The sequence below is a fragment of the Pterocles gutturalis genome, unplaced genomic scaffold (genome assembly GCF_000699245.1).
Source record: "Pterocles gutturalis isolate BGI_N339 unplaced genomic scaffold, ASM69924v1 scaffold29303, whole genome shotgun sequence".
Taxonomy (NCBI): Eukaryota; Metazoa; Chordata; class Aves; order Pterocliformes; family Pteroclidae; genus Pterocles; species Pterocles gutturalis.
The window spans coordinates 957-12,818 of record NW_010126592.1 but is presented as its reverse complement, the minus strand read 5'-3'; the positions used below and the strand labels follow the sequence as shown (position 1 = coordinate 12,818).

General features: G+C 48.3%; 1 protein-coding gene across 2 annotated transcripts; it reads left to right on the top strand.

The window, feature by feature from the left end:
* Positions 1–1,228: 1,228 nt before the first annotated feature.
* Positions 1,229–11,083, top strand: CETP (cholesteryl ester transfer protein, plasma). 2 transcript variants are annotated; one of them, XM_010079031.1, is made up of 16 exons: positions 1,229–1,440; positions 2,447–2,561; positions 4,017–4,151; positions 4,675–4,745; positions 5,780–5,867; positions 5,995–6,064; positions 6,367–6,427; positions 7,060–7,151; positions 7,427–7,606; positions 8,013–8,063; positions 8,469–8,636; positions 10,100–10,167; positions 10,288–10,330; positions 10,416–10,485; positions 10,828–10,913; positions 11,009–11,083. In XM_010079031.1, the coding sequence occupies exons 1-16, from the start codon at positions 1,296–1,298 to the stop codon at positions 11,081–11,083; spliced, it is 1,518 nt and encodes a 505-aa protein (XP_010077333.1). In that variant the 5' UTR covers positions 1,229–1,295. The 2 variants fall into 2 exon arrangements, 1 of the variants encoding a protein (XP_010077333.1); XR_727594.1 differs by lacking the exon at positions 11,009–11,083 and having other exon boundaries at positions 1,281–1,440; positions 10,100–10,171.
* The last annotated feature ends 779 nt before the right edge of the window (positions 11,084–11,862 follow it).

Sequence of the window (11,862 nt, the reverse complement as noted above, 5' to 3'; positions counted from 1 at the left end):
CTGGCGCTGGGCTGCTGTGTGGGAGCTGTGCTGGTCAGACACTTGCTATCTTTATCTGTGCTTCCAGTGTTTAATTGTTCATTTATAACTCAGCATCAACTTGCAGCAGGCAGCCTGTCCCAGGCCACCATGCTGCTTGTCTGGAGAAGTCTGGAGGAAGCCTGCAGATGCTCGGTTTCCCTCGGCGGGTGAGTGACCGCAAGTGCCTCCTGCAGGGTACCTGAGGCCGTTCACTTTCTCAACTCAGGAAGAAAACAGTGCGACAGGGTGGGGGCTGCTGGACAGCAGGGCTCCCTGGAGGAAGTGTGCTCACCCGGCACAGGGAGGATGAGGCGTCTGCCAGGGAGAGGAGCGAGGCTGGCACCTTGTCTCCCTCAGGGGGGTGAGCGTGCTCCTGCAGCATCACAAAGATTTCACCTTTTCTTCTCTATGAGTTTTTGCTGGCAAAGTTGTTCATGGGAGCTGCTAGGAGTCTTGGTGCTGAAATAACCTCACTCTGTTTTGTCCCAGAGCTTGTTTTAGGATGGGCTCCAGCACCTCAAGAAGGATGCAGGGCGATGGTGGTGTGCAGGGCAGGTGTGCACAAGCAGTGAACTTGGGTTTTTAATGTTTCCCAAATAGCAGGTGAGAGGCTAGGTACATGGAAAGCTCCAGCTTAATGGGTTCTTCCCCATCTGGAAGGTGGCAAACCAAAGATGGTCCACAAATCCAGCCAAGAAGCAGAGAGCATCCCAGTCCTGTGGTCACAGAGCTCTCCAGTGAGAGATGTGGGTTTACCCAGTGGCAGCAGGAGGGACTCCGTTCCCAGAAGCACGCCTCTTTCCCCACAGTGTGCCTAAAATCAGTGGAGGGGGAAGTAGTTAATAACGTAGGTACCTTTTGAACAGGGCTTTGCTGGGAATTTGGGGTAGGAATGCAGAACATGGAGTATTTCTGTGACTTATGAACTGGCTGGAAGCAGAGTGCATGGCTGCTCCCTTGACTTTATTCCCTTCCAATCTCCATCTCCCTCCAGCTTTCTCCACCCGCCTCGATGTGTGCATGCCCCAAGTTAAAGCCATCTTGGCACAAAAGCCAAGTCCTGCAGCCCGAGCACTTGCTGTGGGAGGAAGGCAGTGTGCGACTTGAAGGGTGTTAAGGAAACTATAGGAAGATTAGGAAATGTGTGAGTTTTGATAACTGGAGGAAGCAGGTCATGTCCTGCTTTGAGTGAGGTCTGTGTGGAGGTATGAAAGCAGCCTTTGCCACGGTCAGGAATCAGTCGATCTCCTCAGCGCTCTCCGTTCTGGCTGAGGATGCTCTGGGCTGGCAGGATGAAGCTGGGCACCTTCGGGATCTTGCTGGTGTTTGTCCATGTGTCAGGAGCCTGTGAGTTTGGGCCCTTCCCTTACAGCGTCACAGGGATCGCCTGCAGGATGACCAAGCCCGCGGCATTGCTGTGTAAGTGCCTGCTGTACGGGGCTGTACTTCCATCAGAAGTTAGAGATCAGCCAAGTGAGGGGGTTTCTTGCTTCCCCGCCTCTCATGGGAACTTTTCCTCGTAAGATGTATTAATGCCTGTGTGGGAGTACAGGTTAAAGCATGGGCACCTGAACCGAATAGGCACAACTTCTCAAAAGAGCTAGAGAGCGGTCCCCAACCTCTCTCCTTAGCCTAAAATTTTAGCGATGTTCCTTTCTGGGGGCTGGTGTGATGGAAGAGCTGGAGCAAATGTGTTTGATTTTTCACCTTGCCGCAATCTCATCTCTTGGGGTCGGTGTGTAGAAGGGGAGAAACAGGGGTTCTCTGCTGCTGTGGGTTTATTTGCAGGGATCTGGGGGCTCTGTGGGTGGGGAAGAATAATTAGTGCCTTGTAAAGGGTGGGAACAGCTCTGTCCCTTCCCCTCTGACAGTGGTACCTGCAGAGGAGGGTGCTGGGCCAAACTAAGAGAGGGTATTTCTGGAAGGAAAAAATCCTGTACAAGCATGTGCCCGAGGCCAAGGCTGGAAGGGCCTGGATAATTTTAGGAAAATGGGTACAGAAAATTGAGTCTCAGAGGTTTTCCTTTGGAGACCTAACAGCTGACTGCAATACAAGCAAGCAGCAACAGAGCAAAGCACTGGGTTAGAGTCAACAACTTGTGCGGTGTAAGGACAAGCACAGCCTTGACCTTTCCAAAATCTGCCCCAAAGGTGCAGGTGAGGTGTGTGAGAGCTGGGCTTGATTCTCTGGGAACGGTGACTGGCGACTGTCAAGCCACACATGCTGCTGTCCCCAGCTGCCATCAACTGTTAAAGTTAGGGACTTTTTAAAACTTACTCTGAAGCTACTTCTAGTGCTGCTTTAATCTAATGGAAATGCCTTGGATGAAACTTTTTCATAGTGCTTTAATCCAGGGTGCAGACCCGACATTGCAGCCAGGAGAGACTGCACTTTGATATCTTTACCCTTTTCTTCCACCGACAGTGAACCAGGAAACAGCGCAGGTCATTCAAGCGGCATTCAGAAATGCCAAGTTCCCAAATATCACCGGGGAAAGGTCCATGCGGCTCCTCGGCAAGGTGGCTTACTGGCTGACGAAGTGAGTATATCTGTGTCTATGTGCCAGGGGAGGTGTGGGCTGACGGAGAGGAATGGAAACTGGCTTCAGTGGGAGTTGTGATCCAGCAGTTCCTGGTGAAAACAAAGGTCTGGACCAGGGCAGACACATTTTCTGATCTTTGCCTTGCAGACAATTTGCACATTAAGGTTTAGGCTGCTGATGTATTTAAGAGCTTTTCCAACTCTGTGGGCAGACAGGCAGCACGTAGAGCACATCTCTGACAACAGGGATGGGAAACTGTGTCCCTGTGGGCTGGAGCTCCTGGGGCCTGTTGCTGACAGATGGTGCCCGTGGCACGCTGAGTGGCAGGGGCCAGAGCCATGCTTGTCAGCAGGATGTCACTTGTCACACTTTATGGCAAATGAGGCTGGGTTTCACTGGGTTGCTTTTATTTGGGGACAACAAATGTAATGATGAAAATGCAGGATGCATCTTCTGCTGTGACAGCGGCTGACACAAAGCACTGCGATGAAACGGGGCTGTTTTGTAGCAGGTTGCTCGTGTTTCCTGTTTGAAATACTCCCCTCCACCTCGTATTGGAACACTGCAGGGGAGTGTCCTGGTTCCAGCTGGGACAGAGTGAACCCTCTTCCCAGCAACAGGGCGAGGCTGGTTTGGGTTTGTGCTGAGCAGAAGCTGATCACACACTGAAGCTGCTGCCAGGACACTCAAGGACTTTTCCGCTTCTCTGCTGTGCCCGTGTCTGCAGGGGCAGGAGAAGCTGGGAGGGAGCACAGCCCCAGTGACCAGCCCAGGATTCGACCTCAGGGTTAGGACTGAGACCCAAACTGGCCAATGGTCTGTTCCATACCATGCCCGGCATGGCCAGGGGATAGGTGAGGCTCTGTCTGGAAGTGCTTGCACTCTCTCACTCTCTGGGTCATCTCCCTGTCTCTGTTGCCACTCGCCTGGGGTCATCTTGCTCTCTTGGTCAGCTCTTGGATGCTCAGGCTCTTATATCTTTTCTGGGATTGCAGTTTCAGGACAGCTCTGAGATTGTTAGCCTTGGCCATCAGGTGGTGAGCAGTATCGCTGTGTATCACTCATTTTTTATATTTGTATATATGACTATTATCATTATTAGTTTTGTTGTAGTTTCGTTATTAAATTGTTTTTATCTCAACCCACGAGTCTCTTTTCCCTTTACCCCTTTAATTCTCTCCCCCATCCCCAGGAGAGGGGAGCATGAGCAAGCGGCTGTGTGGTGTTTGCCGCTAGCTGCATTCACAACCACTACAGGGAGGAGCAGTGCACCGAGGCTGAGAAAAACCACAGCTGTTCTCATGTGTGGCCTCTGTAATTTGCAAAAACTCCAAGTCCAGAGTTGTCACAGGCCCCTTAGAGACCCCCGTGTCTTCAGGAGCAAACCTGTCTTGCCTGGTCACAGAAATCAGCCCTGGGGCTGGGGACAAACTGAATTTCTGTTGTTTCTAGCATCCAGGTCAATGACTTGTCCATAGAGCAGAGCGAGGTGGAGCTCAAGGAGAACGATGCCATTCACATTGCCATTAAAAACGTGACGGCTGTCTTCAAAGGGACCCTGACCTATGGCTATGCTGGGGCCTGGTTGTAAGTACCTGTGGGCTGGCTGCTCCCGAGCACCATGTCCTCAGCTCCTGCTGCTGCCTGCAGGAAGGATGGCCCATGGCATGAGTAGATGTGGAAGGGCTGTGCTCCTCTGGCTGTCTGGCAATTGTAGTAGCTTTGCTTACTGCCTGAGCGAGGCAAGATTTTATATGCCAGCAGTGCTGCTTAGCCTCATCTCGTCTTTCTTTCTGCCTTTCTATCCTCACCATCACCCCTTGCATGAGGAGGCAAGATGGCCAAAGTGCACAAGTTGTCTTCTTCACTCCCTGTTGTTGCTCTATAAACTTTGGAAAAAAAGGTGTTTAATGCTCCTTTTCTGCCCAGTGCTAATGCGGTGGTTTGCGATGATTTAAAGCCAGAGTATTTGAGATGGCCTGCTGCATGCCGGGGTTTTTCACGGACTGATGTGAGGGGTGTTATAAAACTCATGCTGCGACTGATATGCGATCAGGGAGAAGCTGCTCCCAGCACAGGTTGCTGAATGTCCTCTCTTCTGCCGTTACAGTTTGCAGCTTTTTCATTCAGTTGATTTTGAAATCGAGTCTTCCATTGACCTCCAGATAAACATTAAACTGAGTAAGTAACAGCTGGGGATCGCTAGCTGTGGGGATCTTTGTGCGCATGCTTCCTCCAGGACAGACTGGGTGGGAGGCTGCGAGCCCCAGCCGGCTCTCCTCGCCTTTGTGGGGATCGGACAGCATCCAGAGGCTGGAAGTGGGTCTCTGCCGTCCTGTGCACACAGGATAGGAGACACCATGGCCCTCAAAGACCTCATAGTTGTAACCCACCAAGCAGAGGAAGCTGATGCAAATCATTTCAGCTAAGGAATACTGATTTACGGCAGCAGCAAGTGAAGAACAGTCTGGCCTTCTGGACTTTTAATCTCCTGCTGTTCAGGATGACTTGAAAAAAAAAAGGGGATGTTTCAAATGAGTGAGCCAAGTGGGCTTTGGTGCAGGAGGTTTGAGCATCCTATAGTCCACTTTTTCAGCTGCCTCCAGGTCAGGCTGAAGCTGTGCTCTTGGAAACGAAGCCTCTTCCTTGGGAAGGTTGATAGACTTAGACTAGAATGGGACAGAGGCAAACTGCACTCCTCCACCTCCTCTAAGGGATGAGAGGGATGTGGGTTACTACATGTGCCTTCAAATACATTTTCCTGGTGAGCTCCTGGGGGGGAGCAGCACGAAGATCTCAATGACAGTATATTGCAATTTCCAAGCTTCTTGCGATGCGACTCAATTCTCTCTCCATTCTGGTTTGTGGGTTGCACATACTGCCCAGGTTCTCCTGGGTGATGTTAGGGGACAACCGAGTCCTTGACAATAGCAGCTAGCAAAGTGGGCAGGTATCCAAACAAAGTGTGAAGAAGGGTATCCTGTCTGGTAGACTAGCTTGGCTGAAACTGTGAGCAGAAACCTCCATCCAGGTGCAAGGTAGCCCCATCTGCCCTGACTTCGCAGGGTTCTGAGTCTTCTGGATACATCCCGTGGGAGGTGTCGGCAGCTCTGGCTGATCCTCTGCAGTGATGCCTTGCTCCAGGTCTGCAGTGTCTGCAAATGGCACTCATAGCAAATTAGCTTTTTTTTTCTTTTCTCTTTCATCCCTTGCAGTGTGCCAGAAGGACCAAGTGGCTGCTGATGCCTCAGACTGCTACCTGACTTTCCACAAACTGACACTTCACCTCCAAGGAGAAAAGGAGTGAGTCTCTCCCCCTTTAAAATCGAGCTTCACTTGCCCAGCTGCTGGTGTCTGAGCACTTCAGCCTGAGCATTGCCCACTGTGGGGATCGCGGGGTGGTTCACCACATGCTCCCTGTCTTGTGCAGGCCAGGCTGGCTGAAGCAGCTCTTCACGGATTTCATCTCCTTCACTTTGAAGCTTGTTCTCAAGAGCGAGGTAAGATCAGGCACTGCCTGTGGACAGAGGAAAGGTGGGCTTGTATGCTACACACTCCTCTGCTTACATATGCTGACAAGATAACAGCAATACAATTTTAGTTCTTGCGAAAAATAAGATAAATAGAATCCAGAAAAAAAGCCCAGGTTGGATGAGGTGGGAGTTTGTGCTGATGCTGGGATCTCTGATGGTGCCAGACTGACCAACAGCCCCCAGATCTCACCATGAGGCTCATTCTGCTCCACAGCCCAAAATGCTACCTCTTGCCTTCACATTTTTTCTCCACTCTTTTCCTCTTGTAGGTGTGCAACGAAATAAATTTTCTTGCCCAGCTGCTGGCAAATTTTGTGCATGATTTAGCAGGTAAACATCCTTGTTCTTCTGTTTTCTTTTTTTATGTGCAACTTAACGTTTGAGTCCCATCAAGGCAGTAGCCACATCCATCAGAAAAGTCCTTTGAAAACATGCATGGGATCCCAAGCCCTCAGACAACAGCAAAATAAACCTTAGTGCTGTTATGCTTTGAATTTTCTGCATCAGGTTGATTTTTAAGGGTGATTGTACTGGCTGAAAGACACTTTTCACTTCATAAGTATTTCTCTTTCACTGTGTAATGATCAGAGGTGCAGAATAGCTGCAGCAGAAGGACTGATGTTAGAACAGGAGCATGCATTGGAGTGTTGGGGCTGAGATATTTTACAGCATCTGTATCTGCCTGCTGAAGATTTTCTCATGGTTCCCAGTCCCAAATATCAGGGAAAAGGAGCAGAATGTAAAATGGAGAGTAACTACTCGTATTTCCCAGTGGAGAAACTGAGTCAGTGAGCAGCAGCAGGGTCAATACTAGCACGCAAAGGAGGGGGACACTCCAGTCCCATCCCTGTGTCCTTTTATAACTCCCAGTCACCTTCTGCAGCAAGTCCTAAAAGTAACTGTCACGAGCCCTGTTTAAAATTATATTTCTGGTGTGGGGTTTTTGTTTTTTCTCCCTGCAGCGAATTTTGTCCAGGATGAGGATATCAGTCTTGATATTTCCCTTGCATCAGTTCCTTTAATAAAAGCAAATTACCTAGAATCACATCACAAGGTAAAGTAACCCAGGCTGCTCAGAGACCAAAATTTTTCTGGTGATGATGTTTGCTGGAGGGGCTGCTCCCTTGCTGCCATGCAGTGCTTCTGCGCTGCAGCTGAAAGTGTGTCTGCAGCGGGGGCTGATGCTTGCCTTTTGTCCGGCAGAGCAGCCTGCTCTGTGCTTGGAGTCCAGCCAGCCAGGCCTTCACCTGGCAATAAAAATGCAGTGCTGACATTTCGTCCTGTCTTCCTGCTGCTTGTCGTGGCTAACACGCTTGCTTTCCTTCAAAGGGCCTCGTCCTGTACAAGAACTACTCCGATGTATTCAGCGACTCTGTTTTTTCCCCGGTGCTGCTGACCGAGTCCCGAATGCTCTACTTCTGGCTGTCTGAACACATCCTCAACTCCCTGGCTTCGGCAGCATTCTTAGATAAGCGCCTGGCATTGACCATCAGAGGGGAGGAATTGCAGGTAACTATTTCAGGGCTGGTTCCCTCCTTACCTCATACGTCATATTTTGGGGAGAGAATAAAAAAATTCTCTAATTGGGTTTTTTTGGTGAGACCTAGTTTCTGTAGAAGATAGAAATTAGTCACTACCGGTGGTCCTGGTTGGAAATTAGTACCTTCTTAGCAAGTATGTGCTACCAGGTAGTCTTATCCCTTAGAGCGATAACACCAGCTGATAGGAAACTTGTCTTCCAAGTTGTAAAGTGATGTGATTTTCTGTGGGAGTACTGAAGTAGAGAGGGGGTGAACTCAGGAGGGACTTGGCCATGCCTCTGAACAGGCCACAAGCCACACATCAGCACTCTGGCCCATCCAACCTGCATCATAACATCCTCTTTCTTTTTTTTTTTTTTTTTTTTTTGCTGAAGGCTCTGTTTCAAATGGAAGACACAGAAACGCAGCGGAAGGTGGTGCAGATGGTAACTTTTGGTCCTATTCGGAGCATTTTATGTCAAATGAGGAACTTTTCAAATGGATTCTGTTGCACTTGTTGATCTTGTGTCCTTCCCTTGACAACTTGAGTCTTGGGTGGGCCTGATGGGGAAAAGCAGGGACTGATGGAGAAAGCATCATTCTTTGCAAGAATTTCTCCACACTCCAGGCTGGCACAGCTTCCTTGAAACCTGGCTGAGTTAATGGGCTTGTGTTTCTCCACACTCCAGGCTGGCACAGCTTCTTTGAAACCCGGCTGAGTTAATGGGCTTGTATGAACTGGAGGAGGAATTGGGGACTAGGGAGGGGATGCAGCTGTGTAAAGGGTTGGTGTGAAATTGGGATGTGGTATGGAATAAGCTTGACTCATCTGTTGCCCCTTATTTGACCAGATTTTTCAAGGTACCTCCTATAATGACTCTGTGGCCAAGGTGTGGAGTCTCGCCCATCCTCAAATCTCTCTTCATCCTGAAGGGACAGTTGTGAAATCCTTGGTAGCAGTGGAGATCGGCATCTTTCCCCCAGGAGAAGAGTCCCTGATGGTTCTGTACATGGAGAAGGTCAGTTCTTGCTTCTCCTGATTGACTGTGAAGAGCCAGGGACAGGCTCTGTCCTGAGTCTGGACCACTCTGTGTGCAGGGACAGTAATGGCAGGGAGCCCTTGGGGAAGGATGGGTGGCTAAACCATGGGAGGTGGAGAAGGAATATCAGTTCCTTCTAACACTCTGCCTCTTGAGGCTGGGAATGATGACAGTGACCCCACTGTCTCAATGCCTCCTCTATTAGGCCACCCCATCACTGGTGTGGAAGGTGGTAAAAGCAGCACCAGAAAGCTCTGGTAACCCCCCCAGTAACCTGTATCAGACACAGCGAAACTCTTTTAGCTGAGCTGTTTTAGGAGAGAATGAAGGTGCCATGGGAATACTTTTAGTTTGGAATCTTCTGGTTCCCAGATTCTAGCTCTGTCCCCGACTTAGACGATGATTGTCTCTGAAATGAAGATATAGCTCTGAAAAGTGCGAAAATCAGAATATCACATTTTCCTCTGTGTGGCTATATGAAAAGTTCCTGGTTACACCGTGTTTTACCCCAAAGTGCTTTATACTGAATCTAAGGAGGCAGCAAAAAGAAATGCCAACAGCCTTGAAGTCCTGGGTAACATCACAAAAAGGCAGTATGTTTGTACAGCCTGGTAATTATGGGCTGGTATGGACACTAAATACTGCAAATCCCTGCCTGAGGGTAGACCAGACTCTTTAAATTAAAGAGTTAAATTGTAACTGAGAATAATTCCCTCCTGCCCCTCTGCAAGCATCCCACAATAGCAGGGTGTTACAGGGAAATATTCACAGCTGGTTTTTTTTTGTGCCCCAGGTGATATCTTTAAACAAATTTTGGGTAGGACTGCAGAAGCACTCAACTAGAACTGGGCCCTAAAATCGTGGCCTTTGGTATGTCATCTGCTCCTGGCCTGCCAGTCCCCTCGTTGTGACCTGCAATGGGATCACAAAGTGCTCCTTTTAAATGAATGTTTGCATACAGTCAAAGGCAAGAAAATGAGCCTAAATAGCCAGAATTCAGAGATTGCTTTCTTTTTTGATTTAGTTGTAAATGCAAACACTATGGTACGATGACTGGTGGTAGCCCTGGCTACCCTGGGGCTGTTCTCTCCACATCCAGTCTGATGATCTTTCACCTTGAGACGGATGGTCACTGGGAAACACCACCCTAGAAAAGCCTTTCCTTTCTTTATGCAGGCTTTGGATCACAAAATGGCAAAAGCACCAGTCCTGTGGATGAGCCAATCTAGAGCCCCACAGGCTGAGGCTCTGGGCACCAGGGGGAAGTTTGTTGTATGCAAATGGAGTAGGAAAATGCTGACCTTCTCTAGTAATATCTGTAGGTAAAGCCAGATGGGTGTTGAACTCTGGCTCGTAGAAAGTAAACCAGAATGTCCAAATGCATCTCCCTGCTATAAGGCAAGATGAGCTACGTCTGAACCCTGCCATTCATCTCTGTGCAGGAAATCACGGTCACTATCCAAGCTGCCTATGTGGAAAAGAAACTCATTTTGCACCCTTTGGATTCCAGGTCAGTACTGTGGGCTTATGTGGGTTTCATTGCCCCTTTTAGCCCATGTCTGCGAGCAGCACAAAAAGGATCTCTGCAACCCTTAGTGACTTATTTTTCCCTGCTTTTCCTTCCCTTCAGGATAGAATTTAAAGTCTTTAAATGCACAGCTGATCCAAGTGGGGTAAGTCCTAAGAAAGTATTCTCTAGGCCATTTGTGGCTAAGTGATGTCTTAAAAACCCTTTTGTATGAATTTTCTGGCTTTTAGAATGACCCATCCATAAGAAACTTCCTGCAGACAATGGTCGCAGCTGTTGGGATCCCAGAAGTGATTTCAAGTGAGTTTTCCCTTTGGGGAAGTGCCAGCCTACTCTGTAAAGCATCTAACATCAGATCTCCTAAACCTAAGCACTGAAAAAATACATCAACACCCCTGACAGCTGGGGGGGGGGGGGAGGAACCACATTACTGATCCGAATTTCTGCTGGATTCACATGGGGAATGGGGAACCTTTTGTAAATTGTTGGGACAAATGAAAAGTGAGTTTCCGGCACGCTGAAGGTTGTGGGGCGTTGAGGCACAATTAGCTTTTGGCAACAGGCAGACAAGGTGGCAGTACCTGATGAGCAGCCAGCCAGGATGGCTGTACCTGTAACTGGATGGGTTTACTGATTCCATAGGGATTGAACCAGCTTTGACTGCACTGATGAACAGCAAAGGGCTTAATCTGTTTGAGATAAGAAATCCTGAGATCATCACAAGAAAGGTAAGCAGAGTTCAGAAATACCTGCCTCTCATAAGCCCTTCTTGGGAGTGTGGCATAAACTAATATATATTTCTTTTTTTCTCCTCCCTTTGCAGGGATACATAATTGTACAACTTGACTTTAGCTTCCCAAATCATTTGCTTCTTGATTTTCTTGAGAAAACATTATAGAGCTGATCTCTTCATAAAGGAGCACAGGAACTTGTGTACAAACAGAAAGATTGTTTGTGAACCTATTAAAAGATGAGCTGATTTAAATCAGCTTCAGTTGAATTTTCTTTCATTTTCCTGAGAAATGCTCCAGCTTCTGTGCAATTGTACTTCCACAGAGCCTTTCCTCTGCAAAGATTGTGAAGATTGCACTTCTATGCATGCTACTTTTTCAGGGTCTTTAAAGGACTTGTGTGCTTAGGCGTAAGGGTTGGAGTCTTGAAGTGCATGGGCTCTGGCTTAGCACTCATTGGGTGCAGCAGAAATGGGCTGTGCCCATCTTTTGGCATCTCTGGTGTTTTGGAAACATAGCTCCTTTTGCACTGCTCCTGGGTTTCGTTTCTACCTTGAGCCAAGAGGCTCCTGATTTTGACAGGCTTCAGCAACTGAAATGACATTACCAAACTCCAAGTAAGTTCAGAACCAGTTCTGCTAAAAGACCTGGGTATTGCTGAAAAGAGTAAATGAGATGTGAATTTACAGTGCAGTACAATAACAGATCTCGTGCCCTGTGTACTTTCTTTACGGAGCCTGTAGACTCTGTGTAGACCTTTAGCCAAATTGTTGAGACAGCTTTAGGCCCATTTTGTTGAGACAAGTGGGAGCAAACTAGAGAAAAGCAATAAAAATGATAAGGAAGCCAAAGAGATTATAAGAGAAAGTGTAAGTCTCTAGTCAGGCAGCAGGTTCCTGTTCCTTCCTACTCCACTGCGACAATTTATCTGAAGTGGCTTAGTTAT